At 33.6% G+C, this 25,452-nt stretch overlaps 1 protein-coding gene across 1 annotated transcript; it reads left to right on the top strand.

Moving 5' to 3' along the window:
• The first annotated feature begins 13,597 nt into the window (after window positions 1-13,597).
• LOC111053149 lies at window positions 13,598-20,936 on the top strand. The gene is made up of 4 exons (XM_039439283.1): window positions 13,598-13,852; window positions 14,495-14,768; window positions 16,043-16,286; window positions 19,965-20,936. The coding sequence occupies exons 1-4, from the start codon at window positions 13,751-13,753 to the stop codon at window positions 20,149-20,151; spliced, it is 807 nt and encodes a 268-aa protein (XP_039295217.1). The 5' UTR covers window positions 13,598-13,750; the 3' UTR covers window positions 20,152-20,936.
• Window positions 20,937-25,452: the final 4,516 nt, after the last annotated feature.

Genomic DNA, 25,452 nt, shown 5'->3' with positions numbered 1-25,452 from the left:
AAGTTTTCCTAGAGAACAAATGAAAATCGGAAAAATCGACGGCGGTTTTCCTCTTCTGTGCACTTTTCCTGGACTCTGGTAGACCGAAATAAGATGTGAAAGACAAGTCATTACAGTTGAGTGGACTTGCTTTTGATTCGGAGGAATCGTATTAGATTGGATTTTAAATCGAAGTCGGATCTAGACGATTACGGAATTGATGGGATGGGATGGGGCTGAAGGAGGGGGTTGTGGAGTGGTTAGAGGAAGGGTGGAGGTGGTTGTGAAAGAGGGTTTCGAGAGGCGATGAAGGAGAAGGAGGTTTAGGAGGAGTAGGAGGGATAGGTGGAGGAGAAGGAGTGAGAGGATGAGGAGATGATGGAGAAGAAGGAAGAATCTATTATCCAATCAGATGATGGCAACCAATTAAGTAGTGGGAAGAAGTAAGTAAGTCTCGTGCGTTGTCTCTTATATAGGACTATATTGTGTAATGGATATGCTCACTTTGGTGCAGACATTAAGTGCATTTGGTGCTGGATTATTTTATGCAGAGAATAAAATGTAACTTTAGAATGCAGAGAGTAGAGAATGTTACACTCCATAGTCTCTGAATTCATAAACATAATAATAATAATAATAATAATAATAATAATAATAATAATAATAATAATAATAAGAATAAGAATAATAATTTCTCTGATTGCCAATGAATTGCAACCAGAGGAGTTTATTGACAAAACATATACATAGTTGTTATATTATACATACAAAATTGCTAATACTAAACTTAGTTCTAATTATGATACTCCACTATAATAATATGTGTCGAGGTGATCATAATATTCTTCTCTAAAACATGTATAATCAATCATCATCATGTATGGAATCAATTATGTTCCTCTTATTTTATTCTCAAAGGTTACGGCAGCAATACGTATCAAGAAATCCTATCGAATGTAATGAAATTTAGTTGATGAAACACAAGATTCAGTCAAGTATCACGAATCTATTTTGAAAAAATAACTTGTGATACTAGACAATATTCTAGTGTTTTCATTGTGGATGAGTAGTATCACTATAATATCTCGCCTTATACAGTATCATGAATGAAATATAGTTGTTATTTTTCATCTTGGAACAAATAATCTTCCAGTTGGATTATCAATCGCATACAATAAATAATAACTAAATGCAACTTTGAAGGTGCGTACAGATATACGTGCCGCGAACATGAGCAATTTACTTTTAATCAGCTGATGCCAAGCTTTTTATATCTGATCTTATCGTTTCTGTAAAAAAAAAAAGATATAGTCAGCTGATTAAAAGGGAATTGCTCATGTTCGCGGCGCGTATATCTGTACGCACCTTAAGATTTTCCATTTTGACCTTCCACGGCTTCAGTAGGACAGCTGACAGAATAACAATAGCAGATCAATAATCATACAATAGTGTTCGTACCAGATCAACTTGTTTGAACCTCTTTACCCCCCGCAACCATAGACGTTGCCAATTCGTCAGGTATATTATGAAAATACTTATTAATTATTATTAATAATCAGCTGTGGACAACGTTGATCAATCATTACTTGGCTAGGTTGCACTCATCTTTTCCAATTTCCATAGGAATAAGGTGCGGTTGACTTTAGTCTCCTACCACAAAAAAGAAATAATCGAGAGAAGTTTGATGGTACATACTGATCGAGAATCCATCCAATGCCTCATCTAAGTTGCTCAATGGATGCCGCAGTCTTTATCCCCAGATAATACAGCAAACTTCGACCAGGTAATATTCGCAACAATATGGTTGAGGATGAAGCCTTCTGTGGGAGAAAGAAGTGCCTTCGCCGCACCGCAAATCTGATAAGGCCGGCCGGCAAGCAGACCTCGTAGACAAAGTTGCGGCCAGAAAAGTTGGAATGTCACGTAGCCCGGGGCGGTGCTGAAGTTTTTGAGAGGTTTCTGTCGACACAACAGACGAAAAGAGAGAGAGAGAGATGAAAAGGGAGAGAGAAAGTGGGAGTGAGTGAGTTGTAAAGTGAGAAAGGAAGGTAGAGAGTGAGAGAAAAAGAGTAAATTATAGAGAGAAAAGTGAGAGAAAGAATGCTTAGAATTGATTGATTGATTGATTCAATCAATTCTAAGCATTCTTTCTCTCACTTTTTTCTCTGTGAGAAAGCCTGTGAGAAAGAGAGCTAACAGAAGAAGGAGAAACAGAGAAAGAAAGAGTGAGAGGGAACTAACGGAGCAGGGAGAAACAAAGAAAAAGATAGAGGATGAATGAGAGATTGGATAAGAGTTCATCATTCAAGTTAGTTAAAGTATTATAGTTTAGCTTTATTAGGCCTATCACAGAGAAAAAAGATATTCCTGAAAGAGAAGAAACGGATTTCTTCTACTTTGTGGGCCTATACACCAATTTATCATTAAAATTTTACAGTTTATGTAATTATAGAACGAATTCACAAAGTATTAAAAATTAATAATCAGAATGAAGATTGGATGCTATCAAATCAGCTATAGTTTAATAGTGTAATGTAACTACATGAATCGGCCGTGTATCAATAAATAATCTTCGACTCTGTGGTGAGGACCGAGGATATAGAATAATATCCTTCCAATCAACAAAAATGACCAGGAATAATGAGATTGAAGACGGGAAGAATGAGATTACGATTGAGAGACATTGGATTAGAGTTCATTATTCATGCTAGTTGAAAAATATTTCAGCTTATACACAAATGTACAATAGATGACAGTATGGCTAATCACACAACGAATTCAACGAAGTATGAACAATTTTCAATCAGAGTACCTACAGATTGAATGCAGCTGGAATTTCGTCAATAAAATATTGTCACCTACATAAATCGGCGGTGTTTCAACAAATAATTATCATTCATTGGAAAAGGATATGAAATAGTATCCTCCCCATCAACCACAGATAAAATAGGTAATAATTACTAAGTCCTCTCTGCATAAACACACGACCAAATTATTCCCATACTCTATATTTATACAGTAGAGTATTCAGTGGATAAGTTTAGAAGGATGAGTAGGATAAAACTTGATTGTATGCAGGACGTGACGTCTTATAAAATGTAAGGTGAACAGGAACAATGAAGACACAAGACACAAGATACAGTCTTGTAAGGTACAAGAAAAATAAGTTAATCAAAAACGTGAAACAATAAAACAAAGGTTATACAAAGATAAAACACTTTGAATAAGACGAATCTGGAGGAAAAATGTAAGAGTGACAGACATGACGTCTTGTAAAATTCAAGTAATATGAGGGGGATAAGAGATAGATTTTTTTGAGTAAGTGAACTCAGAAAGACCATCAATCTCTTCTAGTCTTGTGGAGTACAGGTATAAGGAAAATAAGGTGAACAAGAAAATGATAAATCTAGGAAACAATGGAAAAAAGGTGTACAAGAAGAGAATAAATCTAAAAAATGAAATGGGAAATAGAGTTACAGGACGATATAGTTTTGTAGAATATTTTGTTGAGGAAGTAGGTTACTGAATGTGAGAACGGAGAGGAAAATTGGAAGAATCTGGTCTACAGAGGTGGAAAGGGGATGAGAAAGAGTGATGGAGTAAGAGGAAATCGAGAAAAAAGAGAGAGAGAGCTAGTGAGAGTGAGGGAGTCTGAGACAGAAAGACGATCAATCTGTTTCCAACTTGTCTGGGAGACGCATTTGAAATACAAGCACAGATCAACTTCAGAATGGATATACAGTTGTGAGTCACCATCTTCTCTCATTCATTCTCACTCACTCTCTCTCACCCACAACCTCACTCTTCCTCACTCTCTCTTACTCACCCTTCATCACTCTCTCTCACCCTCTTAACCTATCTTTATCACTCTCTCACACTCCCTCAATCACACTCTCACTCACTCTCTCTCAATCATTCTCTGTATTTCTCTCCGTCTCTCTGTCCCTCTCTCTAATTCTCTCACTCTTTCTCACTCTACGAAACTCCGACCCGAGTTGACTATGAGATATGAATGCCCAAGTGGAATTATACGTACCTACTACCCGCTTTATATGTAAACAAGGCCCTCGAGTTAGGAAATTGGATAAACTCGACTCTGCTCGCCGTCTGCGGCTTCAAGTTGCCTGACTGACACTCAGCACCAGCTCAATCACAATGCACTCTTGTTGGTGGCCGATACAATAATGTTGCGATGTTTCCTGAAAGAGAAGAAACGGATTTCTTCTACTTTGTGGCCTATACACCAATTTATCATTAAAATTTTACAGTTTATGTAATTATAGAACGAATTCACAAAGTATTAAAAATTAATAATCAGAATGAAGATTGGATGCTATCAAATCAGCTATAGTTTAATAGTGTAATGTAACTACATGAATCGGCCGTGTATCAATAAATAATCTTCGACTCTGTGGTGAGGACCGAGGATATAGAATAATATCCTTCCAATCAACAAAATGACCAGGAATAATGAGATTGAAGACGGGAAGAATGAGATTACGATTGAGAGACATTGGATTAGAGTTCATTATTCATGCTAGTTGAAAAATATTTCAGCTTATACACAAATGTACAATAGATGACAGTATGGCTAATCACACAACGAATTCAACGAAGTATGAACAATTTTCAATCAGAGTACCTACAGATTGAATGCAGCTGGAATTTCGTCAATAAAATATTGTAACCTACATAAATCGGCGGTGTTTCAACAAATAATCATCATTCATTGGAAAAGGATATGAAATAGTATTCTCCCCATCAACCACAGATAAAATAGGTAATAATTACTAAGTCCTCTCTGCATAAACACACGACCAAACTATTCCCATACTCCATATTTATACAGTAGAGGATTAAATGGATAAGTTTGGAAGGATGAGTAGGAAGAAACGTTGATTGTATGCAGGGCGTGACGTCCTATAAAATATAAGATGAACAGGAACAATGAAGACACAAGACACAAGATACAGTCTTGTAAGGTACAAGAAAAAAGTTAATCAAAAACGTGGAACAATAAAACATAGGTTATACAAAGAGAAAACACTTTGACTAAGACGAATCTGGAGGAAATATTTTAAAGTGACAAACATGACGTCTCCTAGAATTCAAGTAATATGAGGGAGAGAAGAGATAGATTTTTTTGAGTAAGTGAACTCAGAAAGACCATCAATCTCTCCTAGTCTTGTAGAGTACAGGTATAAGGAAAATAAGGTGAACAAGAAAATGATAAATCTAGGAAACAATGGAAAAAAGGTGTACAAGAAGAGAATAAATCTAAAAAATCAAATGGGAAATAGAGTTACAGGACGATATAGTTTTGTAGAATATTTTGTTGAGGAAGTAGGTTACTGAATGTGAGAACGGAGAGGAAAATTGGAAGAATCTGGTCTACAGAGGTGGAAAGGGGATGAGAAAGAGTGATGGAGTAAGAGGAAATCGAGAAAAAAGAGAGAGAGAGCTAGTGAGAGTGAGGGAGTCTGAGACAGAAAGACGATCAATCTGTTTCCAACTTGTCTGGGAGACGCATTTGAAATACAAGCACAGATCAACTTCAGAATGGATATACAGTTGTGAGTCACCATCTTCTCTCATTCATTCTCACTCACTCTCTCTCACCCACAACCTCACTCTTCCTCACTCTCTCTTACTCACCCTTCATCACTCTCTCTCACCCTCTTAACCTATCTTTATCACTCTCTCACACTCCCTCAATCACACTCTCACTCACTCTCTCTCAATCATTCTCTGTATTTTTCTCCGTCTCTCTGTTCCTCTCTCTAATTCTCTCACTCTTTCTCACTCTACGAAACTCCGACCCGAGTTGACTATGAGATATGAATGCCCAAGTGGAATTATACGTACCTACTACCCGCTTTATATGTAAACAAGGCCCTCGAGTTAGGAAATTGGATAAACTCGACTCTGCTCGCCGTCTGTGGCTTCAAGTTGCCTGACTGACACTCGCCAGCTCAATCACAATCACAATGCACTCTTGTTGGTGGCCGATACAATAATGTTGCGATGTTTCCGCCATCGTTGATGACGGGTGTCAACGGGTAGTGTTTGCGTCATTAATTTGAGGATTTTTTCATGTTATGATTGATGGATAACTAAAAAAAATCGTATGCCTGAAATAAAATTCCCGGTCGTGTGTTAATGAAGGGGATATTATTTTATACATCTCCATTGATTCAAACAACATGTACATCATAAAAATGATAGGGAGAGATAGAATAAAGTAACCTTGTGCTATTCCTCTCTAAAGAACTCTAATCTAATTTAAAATGAGCTACATTGGTTATCATGTTGAAAAAATAGTTATTTTTTAATATTTATTTATTTATTTATTGGATAGAGCGAACAATACAATAGTCGGAAAAGAAGAGACAGGCTATTGCCCAAAACTTCTTCAATTTCCTTATTTTTTCTTAAATTGTCCAAATATTATGTAGTTTATTATGGTATCGATTCCGTGGAAGCTGTTTGAGAAACTTAATCTATAATATTATAAAGAAAGTAATCAGCTCATACATGTACGCGATGAGAAATATATGATTGACAAATTATCATTCATGAACTAGTGAAATGATCAACTTGTAATCTTACGTGAAGATTTTGAATTCACATTCAAAGTATAATCAATTGCATGGGAACTGTTCGGTCAAAGAGAGCTCAATTACCAATAAAAACGAAATGACAATATGAGTAAGAATAAAATACTCTACAATAAACTCAGTGAATAAACCAGTAGACTCTAAAATAGGAGAACTCAAATAAAAAACAAAAGTGGAAAATTAATATCAAAGAAGAACCTTCGTTCCTATGCCCTTGGCTTCTCCCTTGTCATCAATTATTGAATATTCTCACCTTTGTTCTTGTATTTCTCGTGTTTACTGGTTCCAATTGAAGTGAGAGACGATCTCCAAAAAATGGGATATAGAGGATGGAGACAATTAACAGAGGACCGAGAAGCGTGGAGAGCTGTAGTGGAGGCGGCCAAAGCTCATATTGGGCTGTAGTGCTGAAGAAAAAGAAACTGGTTCCAATATTGTATATTCTTCTATCCTCACTCATATTTTTCATTCGGTTATATCGACCCCTGAGTTTTCATTAATTTGATGTTGTTGAACGGCTTTCATGACCATATTTGGAATACTTGGGCGAGTCCAGTTTCGGCCAATGACAGAGTAGCTATGACAGGTTGAGCTGGGCTCAACGCACATTGGTTACAAGTTAACGGCCGATCGTGAGGCTCCCCTTCACTATGCTGCTCAATGCCGCTGCTCAATGTTTGTGCTACAGATATTGATTAGGATTTAACAACCGAAAATAGTATTAATTAGTGTTTGAATTATAAATTAGTTTTAATTAGTGGTTTCAAGTTTAACAACTTAAATCGTCAAGTCGTTCTAGCTCGTTAATAAAAGAATAATCAGAAGAATGAGATCATAATGTGTTCATAATCACGTGATATATTGTTGGAAGAAAACAAATCACATTGTCAATAGATTTTTTGCCTCCACTATAGGACAACAATAATTATTTTCTATATACGTTGGAGCCTTGTCATATCCTCATGGAGAGCTCTCTCATTTAAGAACAGAATGTTAATCTAATTTTCTTGAAGCAATCGTTTTAAAAAATGGAAAACTATACATGAATTTACAAACAAAGATCCTGCAATTTGGCAAAACTTCTAAGTCGTACAACCTCTTTCCCAAATCCCATAATTATTGAAATCATTGAACTGTGTTCTAGCAAAATTTGAACACTATCCAAATGGTTTCCACACGATAAATCCCACTAACTATGATTCTGGTTCATACTATACAGTGACCTACCTCTACTTATATATAATAATTAAAATAGCTTTCAATTCTAGTCTTTTTAAGGTAAAATAAAAACTATATTGTCAGTTCCACATAATTTATTTGAGTCAAACTTGAGTTTGAATGCACTGAGGCTCATCTTCAGTGGTCTTTTTTGGCTAGGCTTAAGGTGCGTACAGATTTACGCGCCGCGAACCTGAGCAATTCACTTTTAATCAGCTGATGCCAAGCTTTTTATATCTGTATCTTACCGTTTCTGTAAAAATACAGAAATAGCTGATTAAAAGGGAATTGCTCATGTTCGCGGCGCGTAAATCTGTAGGAACCTTTAGACTAACTAAAAACATACCACTAAAGAGCTTAAGTTTCACTCATGTAGAACTGGTTAGGTAGCTTATTATTTTTGGTTAGGCTTAGACTAACCAAAAAATACCACTGAAGATGATGCCTTAGTTCATTGAATCTCAAGTTTGGCTCAAATAAATTATGTGGAACTGACAATATCGTCTTTATTCCACCTTAATATGGAGATATTCAACAATATCTATGTTCATAGTGTAAATCCAATCTTTTTGTTCATCATCAAATCCAACGTAATTTTTATACAACATACGTAGATTATTGATATTGCCATCTATTCATGTGCAAAATCATATACTTACATTTCTTATCAGTACACAAATAAATGTATTGTATACCCATCATTATATCTTTATATATTTCTCTCTACCATTCAATATAACTGATATAATCAACACCAAATGTATTGTCTACTCATTATGATACCTATATAACTCGCACTATCATATAACTGTTATCATATACATTGTGTATATATTCGGTAGCTAATTATATGATCAGCTCTCCCACAGTGTACAGCGCTATCATCACGCAATTAGAGTAATAAATAAGGCGCACACTGCCGTAAATTGCACTGAGCCATAATCAGGGTAGGTAAAGTGCTAACGCAGCAATAAATCAGGCCATCGTCGCCATTATTCTTTTGCTCTTTTGGGACTCGTTTTGGAAATCTAGCTATCTCTCCCACTCTCTCCTCTCACACTCTCTCTCTCGCTCATTTGCTCCAAATCTGAACAGATTTTGACCACCGTGTTTTGTAATTTAGTGTTATTAAATGCGACACGTTAAAATTAGGTCAGACTAACTATACTGGTAAAATCGATTTATAGCAAATGAGCAACAGTGAAATTCATTTCAAACTATGAGCATTGGTTTAATGGGTAGCATTTATGTTAAAGGGAATACTGACAGTTTAAATATTGTGTTTACGTTGGATATTCTTGTGCAATATTGAATAGAACAACAATAGTTGATAGTTGGGTGTTGGTGGTTTCAATTATTTGTTGTTGATAGTTGGGTTTCGAAAGCTCAAATTATTTATTGGTATGAATATTACTATCTGTTCTGAACAAAGCTCAGGCTAGAGCTACTAGAGGACTGTAATTTACTTTCCAAATTATCAAATACAAACAAGGAGCAAAATTTAATCTTCAATTTGAGCCAGGTTATTGGTACAGTTAAACTCTGCATTAATGAACAATAAAAAGAGCAAAAACTCACCAGATTCAATCCAATTTTGTCTAATTGCCCTTCGAAGCCTTTAAAAGGTGTTTTGGTCAGATTCGAGGTGGGAAGAAGTATGGGAAAAAGATAGGTTTGCTTCCAGGCTGTATTTTCGTGTTGATTTTGCGTTCCACTTGCAGGTCATATACTGTATTTTTGAACAATGCTCAAACTGGATTCTTTATAGGTTCAAATCTGATTCAAATTGATTCAATTCAACACTATTTACGCTGTTATATTTATAATTCACACACACTATACTCAAACAATTATCTACAAGAAATTTCCGATTGAAATTACATTACAAAATACAAATTCGTTCTTGCACAACAACGGGCTGACAAGAAGAACGACGACAAGAGAACGACTAATAATGGACGAAAGCAAGAATGACTCGGGCTTTTTTCTCGACAAACCAAAAACAGCTGGACAGTCGGCACTAGCGCAAACAAGCCTGCTACGGGCAGAACTGTAGTCAGGGATTTGGCGCTACAATTCAAAAATGCTCTGGCCAAAACTCTATAAATTTTCAAAAAAATTGCTCGGAGTGATCCGTGGTCTAGTGGATAGAGTGCTTGCGTAGCAGCACAGAGATCCCGGGTTCAATCCCTCTTATAACTAAAAGTTTTTTAACCCGATCACTCCCGTGTTATCGGATGGGCACGTTAAATTGTCGGTCCCGGCTGAAGTATGACAGTCGTTATGCCCATTGACGGCTTAAATTATATATTCAGGCGGTGGGACCTTCCCGCAAGGGACTCCCCACCAACAAAAGCCATACGAATTTACTTTTTTTTTCAAAAGATTTGGAGCTATGACAGCGGTTGGGGTTATTTCTTCTAGCTTTGCTTAGATATGAGACGTGATCTCACTCCTTCTGTTGGGAGAGTGACAGTGGTGGTTCGGAACTCACCTAAATCTAGAGGATTTTTGATACATGTCTTGTTATCATTGCCACTCTCATCATCCGAACATAAGCCCAGAGCTCTTGTGAGTATCATCCTTCGTTCCATCTACAAGTAGCTTGTACCTACTACAAGTTGAAGTTCCTTCATTCCATCTACATCTTCAAGTAGCTTCTCTTCTCAAAATCAAGGATTATAGTACTGTTTCCATTTGTTCTACCAGTAACATTTCCAGTTGTACCAGATGTTCTAATAATCTGTAATGATTCATTCTCTAGACCCTAGTGATGATATTGCGATTTTTATCATAACTGAACTGCTTGTCGTATTGAAGAATAACTGAATGAAGCTAGATTCCCATACAACAGTGACAGTAAACAGTGAAAATATAATGATTGCATGAGTTCTATACTCCTTAGTATTGCATGAGTTTTGAACTTCGAGACAGCTGTAAATAACAAATAGTGAGTAGGTTTTTGATTCTGTATTTAAATTTTTCAAATAAGTGCAATATTTCTTGAGTTTTTAATTTATTGTGATACATTCTGTGATTTATTTAGAGTATAAAAATCAACCTTCAAAATTCAAAATTTTAAATCATCATTTCCTGGACCGAAAATCAAGTGACGAAGCAGTGTGAGATTACATAACCTTATCTTTTGGACAACATTAACATTTTATAAAAATTTTTGGAGAGAAATATTACAGGCTCAGCCTAGTTTTTCCTCCAATGTTATAATTGTGTTTTATACAATAAATGAATAAATTCACTTCAGTCTTGGAGGAATTTGCGGCGCAGAGAAATGGAGGGAGATCAGCCAATTGCAGTGATGGATTGAGTCATAGCTGGAAGGGTAGTTGTCAATTTGTCGATTGGATTTAGTCGAGTCTGTGATTGCAGAGAGAAAACTTCTTAAGTTTAACATGAGCGCTTGAATACTCACTGGAAATTAAAGAACGCTGGCCGGTACACAACGGCAACATGGTTGAAAATTATATTTTCACTGTTCATTGTGACTGCTTTGTGAGAATTCAGCTTAAGTCTATCACAATATTATTACCCTCGTCAATTTCAATAATATATTCATCTCTGTTGTATATCCATACTTTTTCACTGTTAAAATTTAACTTGAATTTTAAAAAACACTTTTGAAGTGAAAATACACTTACTTTTGTAGTGACGATCGTTTCGACCTGTTGTTGGTCATCATCAACGTATTGGAACAATACGAAATTTACAACCACACAAAACAGTTTCCCAACAGTCTCCTAATAATGATCAAGTAAATTTCTCTTCCCACACACTCTTTGACAAAATAGTTCATAGTTCAAAATTACCGCCTCACTAAGTATCCACCAACCCAACCACCACCACAACCTATTCCACCCCCTTCATCCCTTACCACACATAGCCTTGTCATCTGAGTAAATTCCCACAGTCTGATGATCACCAACAACAGGTCGAAACGATCGACACTACAAAAGTAAGTGTATTTTCACTACAAAAGTGTTTTTTTTAAGATTCAAGTTTAATATATTCAAGTGGCCTCTAATTTGTAGGTAAATTAGCTCATAAGCCACTATACCATGGCCCTTTCGTGTTCAGTCTTTCCTCAATATAATAATTGTATTTTGTCTCAAACGTATTTTCAAATGAATAAGTTTCAAAGTACTCAATTTTCAAATAGAGACATCTATTCTAATGGATAACAAAATCTTTCTCCACGATACTCTACATCAATTACCGATGTGCAATATTACTGATGCATGTAAAATGTTAAAACACCATAGAGATATCACAAATGGGCTGAAATTATAACAGAGACTATTCTGAACTAGACTAGAATGCATATTGAACAATAAGCACGGAGGACTCGTAGCTAATTATGATGAATTTGGACCAGCTTGGCAGAGCATTTAATTAAATTCAGCGTGGAGACTATATCTGAAATATGATTCAAACGAGTTTTCGGTATTGTTCTGTTTGCTCTTAAATTGTAATTACTGTGCAATTACTGATGCTCAAATAGCTACAAGCTGTCAACGGTCTCCGGTTTTCCACCACTCTGTGTTATTGTGAGCAATATCTTGCAATTAACCATTTGATTCTGAACAGCTCAATTATAGAGCATTTCAGAATCTAATGGGTAGAAACGAGAATTATTCTTGGTATTAAGGATAGAAATATCAAAGGTCAATTGATACAATAGATTCGTAGTATTCATACTATGAATTTACAATTTTATGAGTTTGGGAATTGATAGTTCAATAATCATCGACTCACATAATATGATTCCATTCACTCAATCAACCAGTGAACTCTATACTATCCGTTTTGTGGAAAGAATTCAGTGACATCACTATTTAAAAAAAAAACAACACTTTTTTGGAGACCTTGCACCTTGGAAGACCTCAGGGGACCTTGAAACATATAGAAATTTAGAAATTGGGTACCTTAATTTTTTCGGAAAGCAAAACTTTCCTTACCTATGGTAATAGGACGAGGAAAGTAAAAAAATGTACCGCTATCTGCGTAGAAAAGATCTTTTATGAATGTTATATAAGAATTTTTCTATTCACCAATAATTTGAAAGAGTTGACATGTTTCTTCGTAGTTTAGGAGAAATGATGTGAATGTTTCTGACTTTGTTACAATTTTTTCATCCAGAAGTATTATTTTTTTGAATAGAATAATTTTCTTGTATCAACTGTATGAACAGCTACAATGAAAAAATCTATCGAACCAAAAAGAGATTTTTCCCCATGCTCACAACTTTCTCACTTGGAAAAGCATCCATTTAGGAATAGTTCAATATTTGTATGATTTCTTAGAAGTAATAAAGAAATTATCGATGATTTTTCTTCAACAATATTGATGTCTCAAGTGCAAAATAACTACTTTCAGTTCTAATTTATTCTTATCTGATTATCATTGATAAATAACAGTACCTATGCAGTAGAATTGGTAAACTAGAACAATTATTGTAAACTCTACTTTTAAATTAATCGTGAAAATTACCATGGAAGAGGTTTCATTCACCTACCGTCTTCTTCTCGTGATATGCCGTGCTCCACGGTACATATATAAGCTTTTTACACAAAAGCCGGTTGATATTTTTAACTAATCAGAAAAGTTTTTTTTTTGAAAAAGGCTTCTCTGATTGGCTGGCTCCCGTGGAATTAATCACGATTGAAATTTATCCGCCTCTTGTGTAACCGGGCTTTAGTAAACCATTCTTACTTTTCCTGTTCCCACGATATCAGATGTTTAACATAACTTCTTTAATTTATATCAACAGCTGGTGATAACCTTCTCAAAATCTCTCACATCAAAACAAAATTTTCATTTGAAACATCATCGAGCCACACTACACTACAACTTCACATCAACATTCAAAAATTCTCAGTTAAATTTTATTCTAAACTTCAGTGAAATCTACGTAAATTATCATGCTCAACAAAATTCAGTATCTCTTAAGAAGCGCAAGGAGCTATCAAACAGTAGGTCAGCGGTTTTCATCTGGTTTATCCACGAAAGATGTATATGAGGAGGTAAGTTGTTCATAGTTTATCAAAGTAGTTGAATCTTACAAAACCCTATCTGTGACCAAGAACCCAAGTTTGAACAAATGAGTTTGATCGATTGTTCATAATAATCCAAGTAGTTGGAGCTCACATGAGCTCCAACTACATGACAAAGACCTAGAGTTGTGCATGCTACACATGTCTGTCATATAATATATGTCCCACCATCACCCCTCCCTACCTTGTCGGACATGAGTGGGATCGGAGCGCTGCATGACAGTTACCGGTCTTTGAGCTTTCTGAGTCTTCAGAGTCAAGGTATTCCATATTCTTATGTGTGGACTTATAGAAATAGATTGACTCCTTCAATCTATTAAGACTGACTATATTGAATCAATCATTCAAATGTTATTTGATTTTTTTTAAAGCCTGAAGATGGTGTGGATTAGTAAAACTAGTTTTTAAGATTTGTATTTTCAATCTATCATTTTATTAATTTCAAAAAAGGGTACTCCAATTCCATTTCATAAGCAATCAAGTTCCATTAATTTATAACTGATTTCTATAATCCAAGCTATGTTGAGTTTCATTCGTCCAACGATATTAATTTCTCCCATTTTATTGCTTTTTTGTGATTATTTCAGTATTTCAAATACCTGTTTCTTTCAGTATCGTCCATCAGAAGACGTAATCGTGATGCAAGCCAGAGAAGGTAACAAATCAATCATGCGGCAGTTTCTGAAGCACACCTATCTAAAGAACGATCCACTGCTATTGGCCAATGGCCTGAACAATGACATGGATCTGCTCGACTATTGGCTGGATGAGATTCAGGAGCATCTGTCAGTGTTGGCCGTGGATAAGAAAAGCGGAAAAGTGATAGGAGTTGCTGCAGGCTCTGAATGTACCCCGGAGAGTGCTGAAAAATCTAAAGAACTGGCAGGTAAATATTGCAATTATTTTTAATTTTACTATAATGGAATTTCTCTGGAAACTCTGTAGTCTAAGGGGAGAAGTAGCAGCAGTAGATTGCAGACTTTCATCCGGTTGCACAAACTTTTGTAAACTTTCAATCTCGATTAAATGCCACGAGAACCAATTCTCTGCTCTTTATTGATCCATACAATAAGAACATTATCAAAATTATGGGGAGTGAAAAAATAAGGTAACCTTGTGCTATTCCAATAAGGGAGCCTTCTTCTATCTCAGAAACACTGATTGGTTCTTGTAGAATTCAATCCACATGATTACAACTAAACAGACCTTTGTGCAACTGGCCTCTAATCTTTCAGATTGAGTATTGATGTACTCTCTGTTTTCCAATTTGAAGGGTTACCGCTTGAAGCGAGCTACACTCTCTTTTATTTCTCAAACGTTCTGTCGTTATAGTTGAGTTTTTCATCCTTTCTTTGAAAATATGAATTTTGAAGCTTCAACTACCCGTTGGATCTGAATCTATAATAAGAGTCATTCTTGACTATTGGCAAAAGTCATATGCCAATAAATATTGAAATTCATTTAAATTCCACTCTCATAATAATTTACTGGAAACGTTGTAGCCTTCTCCTTGGGAAGAAGTAGCAGCAGCAGATGGTCAGACTTACATCCGGTTGTAAACCGGACCTTATAAACCTTACAAGGTGAACCTTATAAGCCTTATAACCTTAATAAACAATAAGCCGTAAGTTATACTGTCGCATTCGCACAGTTATGCGGACTAGATTCGAACTACTTTCTCTTTATTTAAATAACAATAGCTTTATTAGGCCTACACACTGGTCACGCTTACTTAATGTAGTGATCAGTAATTCCCAAAAAGTGTTTGAGGAATTCATTTGTTTTTCATGGTGGAGATACAATCCTAATTCATTATTCATCAGGCCTATATGAGAAGCATTGACACTATTCATAAGGAATGCTTTAATTTCAATCTGATTCTCAGCATAGCTTGAACTGTAGGTACATTGATCTATAATATTTTCACAAGTCTTAAATATTTGAGTCATTCTATTTTATAAATTGGTAGTTCTTTAGATTGCCCTCCAACTTCAGCATCGAAATTAATGAGCCTATTAATTAATAGTTGATTTTCTGATATTTTCATTCAATATGAATAATTACCACAATATCAACTTCTCAACTACACAAAAAAAATTTACATATTATACTCATCACTGATTCTTTACTCCTTTTCCTCGTTAATCCTTCGTTTTGCAGCAAGAACAATCAAGAACACAAACGCATTCAGAGTGGCTTGCCTGTTTGCCGATTTGCCAGAGAAGACTCAGCTGTTCGAGAGATTTCGAATACAGAACATGTTCGAGGTGAATATGATTGGAACCCACCCTGATTACAGACAACAGGGCCTTGCCAAATACATGCTGCTACATCTCAGAGCTCTGGCGAGGAGAACGGGATATCCGCTACTCAGGATCGACTGTACCAGTCATTTCTCTGCTAGGTGAATATTTCGTGATTCATTCATTTTAAATGTGTTACAAATCAATTTTGTTTCAAATTATTTGTAAATATCTCTGAATTCATTAATATTTATTTCAATAGAGATAGTTTTGTTTGAAACAACAACTAACAATTCAACGAGAAAACAAGTATTATAAGATGATGCAGAAATAATGTAGGTACCTTTCCCTCAGATTGTTTTAGTCAGAGCTCTGCAAGTTTCTAATGTCAACATTTGTTTTTCCATGTAATGAGTATTACCATAGATTATCATCACCATGAATATTGGATATTCCAACCAACTGTCTTCGTCATGTACAGTAAATTATTTAGATTCATAATACCAGAGAGACAAGATAGCACAAGAAGATATCTCATGGTATAGGGCGTTTATTATCCAATGTTTATTTTATTTATTTTATTTATTTATTTATTCTATTTATTCTATTTATTTATTTATTTTATTTATTTTATTTATTTTATTTATTTTATATTTATTTTATTTATTTTATTTATTTTATTTATTTATTTATTTATTTATTTTATTTATTTTATTTATTTTATTTATTTTTTTATTTATTTATTTTATTTATTTATTTATTTATTTTATTTTTTTATTTATTTATTTTATTTATTTTATTTATTTATTTTTTTATTTATTTTATTTATTTTATTTATTTTATTTATTTTATTTATTTTATTATTTTATTTATTTATTTATTTATTTATTTTATTTATTTTATTTATTTTATTTATTCTATTTATTTTATTTATTTTATTTATTTTATTTATTTTATTTATTTTTTTATTTTTTTATTTATTTATTTTATTATTTTATTTTATTTATTTATTTTTTTATTTTATTTTATTTATTTATTTATTTATTTATTTATTTTATTTATTTTATTTATTTTATTTATTTTATTTATTTTATTTATTTTATTTATTTTATTTATTTTATTTATTTTATTTTTATTTATTTATTTTATTATTTTATTTTATTTTATTTTTTATTTATTTATTTATTTTTTATTTTATTTTTATTTATTTATTTTATTTATTTTATTTATTTATTTATTCTATTTATTTTATTTATTTTATTTATTTTATTTATTTTATTTATTTTATTTATTTTATTTATTTTATTTATTTTTTTCTATTTTATTTATTTTATTTATTTTATTTATTTTATTCATTTTATTTATTTATTTATTTTATTTATTTTATTCATTTTATTTATTTTATTTATTTTATTTATTTTATTTTTTATTTATTTTATTTATTTTTTATTTATTTATTTATTTATTTATTTATTTTTTTCTATTTTATTTATTTTATTTATTTTATTTATTTTATTCATTTTATTTATTTATTTATTTTATTTATTTTATTCATTTTATTTATTTTATTTATTTTATTTATTTTATTTATTTTATTTATTTTATTTATTTTATTTATTTTATTTATTTTATTTATTTTTTTATTTATTTATTTATTTATTTTATTTATTTTATGTATTTTATTTATTTTATTTATTTTATTTATTTTATTTATTTTATTTATTTATTTATTTTATTTATTTATTTATTTTATTTTTTTATTTTTATTTTATTTCATTGGCAATTAGAGATCAAATTTATAATAATATAATATAACTAGCCGTCAGCTCGCTTCGCTCGCCATATCCGTCTAGCCAGGGGGCTCCGCCCCCTGGACCCCCGACTGGTTCGTCCAAGATTAAGATCAGCAGCTCGCTTCGCTCGCCTGCATTTTTCATTTGAGCATTTTTATCATAATATGTTAGAACAATCCAGTCGGGGGTCCAGACTAAACGTCTGGCTAAACGGATATGGCGAGCGGAGCGAGCCTGACGGCTAGTAAATAATATTCCCAGGATTGAAGTAGCAGTACCCAATCAATTTTTTCCGCGATAAATGCATTTAAATCTTCAACTTGGTGCCAACCTAACAAGTCAACTCACTTAATGCCAACCTGACAAATTATTATTTAGTTGCCAGTTAACAACTGTTTCGATGAGGTACTCTATCTAGATTATAGATCTATAGTAACATATGATATGGAAATTTCAATTATATTAAGAGATTGGGAGAAGAAGAATATACATGCTAAAAGACGAACTTTAAACCCTTAAAAACAACCCTTAGAGTTAAAATATTGCCAAAAGATTTCTTAGTGCGCCTCTAAAGAGCCAACTGAACATACCTACCTATTTGAACGTTTTTGGTCCAGTAGATTTTTAGTTATGCGAGTGAGTGAGTGAGTGAGTGAGTGAGTGAGTGAGTCAGTCAGTCAGTGAGTGAGTGCCATTTCGCTTTTATATATATAGATTGGGAGAAGACAACAGGCAATCAGGCATAGCCCAAAACTGTCTTCTCCCAAATTTTTACAAATAAAAGTTTCAAAAAAGAATAAGGTTAAGATTTCACTTTCACTTCAAAAAGTCCAATTTCCACTTCAAAACTAATGACTAAACTGAAAATTTTGAATTTTGATATTTAAAAACTGATTAAAAACAAAAATATTTCACTCAAATCTCTACAAATTGGAAATTTTTTAGTAATTTTACAAAATTTTGATTTTTTCTTTTGCGATCTTTGTATTGTTTGAGTTTACCTAATAAATAAATGAACATTTTTTGATCATCTCATTTCATTCACTTTTCAATTCAACACAAGATAGGAGAGGGAACAACTGGGACTCAAGCTGAAAAGAAAGAAACAACGTGGACTGAATTCACAGTGATTTGACTTGTACAGCATTACAATAGTAATCGATCAATTGTTTATCAACTATAATCATTTTATTTTCTGAGTGGAAGAGTAATTCTTGTGTAACTATAGTCAAAGACAAAATATAGCATGAAAAAATATCTCATAGGCTAGGTCGTGTATGTTCTAAATTTAAGCTGATTTTTTAAAACTTAAGCCGGGTGATATTGATTACTGCAGACTACTGTTTATTATCTCAGCTTTGGCTGGATGAGAGTGTAAGAACGGCTCAGTATGAGAGACTACCAGCGTCACAAAGCTTTAGAAGAAATAACTACTATAGTGAGGTGCACGTTTTAATGGCAGTGTAGAAATATAGGAGAAAAGGGTTGTCAAATCTCAGCCTTGCCACCCAAACAGCTGATACTGGTATATCTGATGAATTTAACTGTTCATTATTGTTGAAAATAGTTAATCATATTTTATTTGTCAAGAAAATATATTTTTTGAAGATGTAATAATAAATTTTCATGATTGAGATTAAATATTTTGTCAATTAGTTGAATTTATACATTGTTGATAAACGATGTGGCAACATTGCAATGCGTGAAGGAGATAGCGCCATCTGCTTTGTTGAACGATAGACAAGGATAGCAACACCATTGCAAATACTGCCATTATAACGTGGACCTCACTATAGGACTATGGGCTTGAGTTAACAGTAAAATTTGGAACATAAACGCTCGATACCATGGGATATCTAAAGAGACTTAAGTCTCTTCGATTATGGGATATCTTATCATGCTATCTTGTCTCTATTCTATAATGTAACCAAACTAGCTTGTAGCTTTGGTAAAGTATGAAGATAATAATGCAATCCATAGATGACATTATAGGGTAGGAGCTCAGCTTATAACTGTTGAGCTTATTTTTTATCTTTTGAATTGCAGGATAGCATTGAAACAAGGCATGGAGAAGTTTTCAGAACGCAAAGTGAACGAATACAAAGACCAAGATAAGAAGCCTTGGGTGGCAATCATTCCCCCACCACCACATTCTAACTTCGTAGTTTGCTTCGAGAGACTTGATCCAACACTGGCCACTTTCTTCAAGAAACCTCCACTCAACTCCAAGTAAAGAATCAAAATAATATTGGAACTACAAAAAACATTAAACTGCTGAAATGAAATCTACAAAATTATGTATTCCTTTGAAAAATGTGATGGTATAACATTAAGGTGCGTACAGATATACGGGCCGCGAACATGAGCAATTCACTTTTAATCAGCTGATTATATCTGTATGTTTACAGAAACGGTGAGATACAGATATAAAAAGCTTGGCATCAGCTGATTAGAAGTGAATTGCTCATGTTCGCGGCGCGTAAATCTGTACGCACCTTAAGAATCACAAAAAAAACATGGAACTACGAAAATGGGAACTTCAAAACTATGTGTTCCGTTGAAAAATGTCATGAAATAATATAAACACCATGTGCTGCGTTTGAAAAATGTAATGGATTAGTTGAGGAAAATGGAGACAGAGTTGGGACTGGTTAAACACCTCCACAAATGTCAAATATCTTGGATTTCATGTTGTTGTTTCAATACTTCTTGAAGGTTAGATCTCAATAGTAGAGCTTCTAATGATAGGAATTTAAAACATGAACTTCTAAGATGATTTGGATTTGAGTGATGTTTTGAACATCCTTGTCATGATGAAGTATGATGTAAAAAACTAATGTAGGCTGAAAGATATCGATGGTTTTCAAAAACTGGTAATATTTTATGAAATTGAAGGAAAAATCTGACTTGGTTGTAGGCCTAATCTCAGTTGAGAGCTCTGAATTATTGTTTGTCATCTTGTGATCTTTGACTATAAGTGGAGTTTTGAATATTAAAACATACCAATATCAAACATAATTTATGTCTCGAATCATTCATTTTCTGAATAATGTGAGAATGTGATGAACATTTATTATGCAAGTTTTTCACTAAATGTTCTTTCTATAACCAAGAAAATATTTCCGATCTTCACTGTTGAAAATGAACGCTTGCCGTTCGTAAGTACTCCAGTCACTATTTGCTAATTTATTAAATCAATTGAGTGCACGTCGTGTAAAATACATAATATAAGAGTACTAATCATCTGTTACAATGTATTGTGCCGGTCAAAACTAATTAATTTCGATTGATTGTAGCATTCCACAGAGAAGATAGAATCCTTCTACTTTGTAAACATTCTTAAACTAGTGAGTCCTCCGAGTTCACTTCAGTTATTTTTTTTGACAACTCGCTTAGAATGCCACTGATATTTTGTCGGCTATCGCATTGAAAGTGATGAGATGTCAAGAGAAATAGTAGAAGATGAACTGAATTATAAATTGAATGTGATTAATTATTCTGCTGACCGCTTTACAAATCCTCAAGAAGGGTGAAGTAGTTCAAATCTCGTTGACCAATGAATCTGATCATTCATAAAATGATTCAAAGAATATGTCTTCAACTTTTGAGAAAGATTTATGTTAGCAATCAGAAATAGTCGTCGAGCATACAATCCCACAGACTGACGACTCGAGCCTCTAGTCAACAGTAGGAACTTGCTATGTTCGTTCAACCCACAGTATAGTATCGGATGAATCAGATGAATAGTATATTTATTTATTCCATTCATCGATACTTATTTACTAATCATATATCAATGACAGATCATTTAAGTATTAACAGTATATCAACAGATACCATCAGAGCTAGTTTCTATAGTGATGTCCACGTAATAATGGCAGTCTTTGATTAGCAATGGTATTGCTATCCTTGTCTATCAGTCAACAAAGCGGATAGCGCTATCTCGTTCTCGCTTTGCTCTGTCGCCATATCATCTTTCAACAATGTAGAATTAATAATTGATTTACAAAATATTTCATCTGAATTGTGAAAATTCATTTAAAAGTTATTGAAAAATATAATTTATTGCTTAATAAAATATAATTGATCATTTTAAACGAGAATGAACAGTTAATATTACATCAATTAACCTGTATCAGCTACGGTCTATAGAAGGCATTTACAAGGCTTCGGCAACGTTTTTCTCCTATATTTCTTCACTGTCATTATAACGTCACTATAGACACATCTTTCTAGCTTTCTTTGAAGTGTACTTCCTTTTCAATGGCTGAGGGATATAAATCTTCCCTCAATTTTTCCCTCCAAATCACATTTCTCAGCGATTTGACAAAGTATCTAATATTTCTTCCAGATAAACCTCTAAGAAGCAGAAAATTTGAAAATTTCAGCTCCCGCAAACTATGTGCCATTTTCCGGCTGAGACTAATGAAGCGCGCCTTAGCTTTTCCAACGAGAAAAGCGGCTTTCCAGCGCGGCTTTGATGCTTTGAGGTGTGAACTATTGGTTTTTCCATTCTGGTGAATTTTCGACCCACGGGGGGATTATTTTGGGGGAGAGTACCACATCAAGCCACTCTTCTTGGAAATAATAGCAACGTCGGTCATTAGGGTTCAAGCATTGAGGACTGGAGATTATTAGTGAAAAATGGAAAAGGCTCTGATAACACACCATTTATAATTCTTTGTTGGGGATTTTCTTTGCAATCCTATTCAACTTTTAGTCCATTATATATTTTTAATGGTGGGGAAGTTTCTATTGATCAAGTGAATCACCCAAACGTTTGAGGGGTGATTTTACCTCCCTCTATTTGTTATTATTTCTCGCATTATCTGTTTTTATATGCGATTATTATGTTCATTCAGAGTAAATTCCGTGGACCTGTTCTATTCTCCCTCAATGTTCTTTTTCACTGTCTGTGCTATTATCCATCTCATCATGTTGAATGAATCACTCAAGGCTGGGCTTCTCCCGTTCATTTTACGTCATTATGTTATGATGATGCGGTACTCCATCCCTGTCATTAGTATTGTGAATATAAGTCTTCAGATAAAATCTGAATTGAATAAAGAGACTGGATTTTGTTCAACCACAGTTTTATTGAAAATCGAGTCAGGCTGACGGTTTTGGTTGTTACACCATTATTGAACTCTGGTAAACTAGAGTTTGGTGTTTTAACAACATTCTTCTATTCAGTATGTATAACTACCACTGGTAGTTCTGTGAACAGTAGACCTCACGCAGTATTCTCATCCACAAGTAACTGATTGAAACTAATAGACCTTATGGAAATACAGCAATAGACTGGCTTCTCCACACATCTGTGTAATCACTTGTCAGCTGATTTATGATGAATAATTACATAGTCTGATTTTCTCTCTAATATTGGCGTATGAATGAATCTCCTTTTTCCTTCTATATTATCCTTGAAATGCAAAATTCTCAAAAACCTTGTATATACGTCGATGCGCAATTTAAAAAGGAACATACCTGTCAAATTTCATGAAAATCTATTACCGCGTTTCGCCGTAAAAGCGCGACATATAAGCATTAAGAGAAATGCCAAACCGTCGACTTGAATCTTAGACCTCACTTCGCTAGGTCAAAAACGAGCTAGGCTACCGGTTTTGGTTGTTACACCATTATCGAACTCTGGTTAACTTGAGTTTGGTGGTTTAACGACATCCAGTCCTATATTTACTACTAGCAAGTAACCCGTGCTCCGCCAGGGTCTATTTAAAACTTGACAAACTGAAAACTTGACCGAGTGCAATCTTGAAGAGTTTGAAGTAGGCCTAGAACCGTCCTCGGTTAACTAAGAATCTATATGCAGAATTTCAAGTCAATTTCAGTCCTGTAGTTTAGACGTGATGATGCGTCAAACATTATTTCCCTATCCAGTACGTGTAAAAGCAAGTTCTTTCTTTTATTATAGTATAGTCAAGTTCTTTAACTTTTATTCAGTATGGATAGCTACCTCCACAACAGTACTACTCTAAATATTTCTATTATAGAAATATTTACCAGATGCGAGGTGTCCGGTCATCTCTGGATTCGCCGATGACTGGACAGAAATTGATATGTGATGTGTATATTACTAAATTTAGAAATATTTAAAATAAATACAAAAAAGGTGAAGAAAACAAAAGAGAAATGTTTTTTTGCGAGCGCGCCAAGATTGAATAAAGTAGACTATTACATCATCAGTTCCATCCGTTCAATGTGATTCTCAAAAATATGCGATTCCAGTAATGCTATTTAGCATTCGTTACGACCACTCTTCTGAATCATCACTCTCCCTCTCCCTGTAAACGATGGTGGAGTAAACGGTCAAAGACATCGCTATTTTCTGTGATTCCACTGTTCCGCGCCAGTGTTGCAAACCGTATGATAATTATTTTGTTTGCAATTTGATATTGATAATAATAATAATTATTATTTCTTCCATATTTGGCTATGAAGCATCTAAATTTAAAAATCTACTTTGTGAAAATAATAATTATTTCTTAATCATTAAGAACTGAAAATTAAGTGAAGTGAACAACTTCAAGACTTAATCTATTTCAGACTATGTGCAACCTTATCTAAATTTGGGAGAGGAATAGCACAAGGTTACCTTCTTTTTTCTCTCCCTATAATTTTTGATGATGTACTTTTTGTATGTATCAATAAAGAATTTTATTTCAATTTTGTTAATTAATTTGAGGGCCAGTTTCCGAGCTTGATGATTTAGCCGAGTTCTGGACTTTTTAACTCTAGGATTTTGAATAGTAAGCTTATCTTATACAAGATGTCATCTTTCTCGATAAATAATCGTCCAAAATGAAACATTATCTTCAAAGTAGGAGAGGGGGTGAAGCTTTCATTAAAGCTTTCAACTGAATTGTTCCTGGAGATGACTGAGTGAAAGAGTCACGCCTCGCCCCTGTCATTTACTGTAAGTGAATTAGAATTGTTTTTTTACTATAGTGAATACAAAGAACAAAAGTACATTAATATCCATTGATACCCATAAATACATTTGTTTTGTTAATTTTGTAATTTGTGTTGTGCTGCTAAATCCAATTTTTTGTAAAAGGTTGTCAACCTGTTTATTTTTCAGTAGCGGTATTTTTTCTTAACGTGGACAGATTTTTCGCTCAAAAGTGAATCCTGTTTTATTATTATGAAATATTGTGTCTCTCTCCAACACCTCTACATTTTTCTCCATGACATCATCTTTCCATCAAACTCTCTTTCACCCTGTCTCTCTCTCCCTCTCTCGTTAGAGAGTTAGTGGGGAGGATATTTTTAATATTCTTTCCGAAGAATGGACATTGATATGTCCAAAGCTCCGCCAATTTATGTAGATGCATAACAATATAATTATGTATAGTTATTATATTACAAATTACTTTCTCATATCATATACAGTTCAATAATTATTTTCTTAGTCTATATTATGTAAATTCATCTATAATTTTGCTGTATTGTAAGCTATTGTATAAAAGTGTATAAGCCAGTATATATTGTAATCTACATAAATAAAGTACTCAAT

This window comes from Nilaparvata lugens, chromosome 12, assembly GCF_014356525.2.
Source record: "Nilaparvata lugens isolate BPH chromosome 12, ASM1435652v1, whole genome shotgun sequence".
Classification (NCBI taxonomy): Eukaryota; Metazoa; Arthropoda; class Insecta; order Hemiptera; family Delphacidae; genus Nilaparvata; species Nilaparvata lugens.
This window is presented reverse-complemented; position numbering and strand designations above follow the sequence as displayed.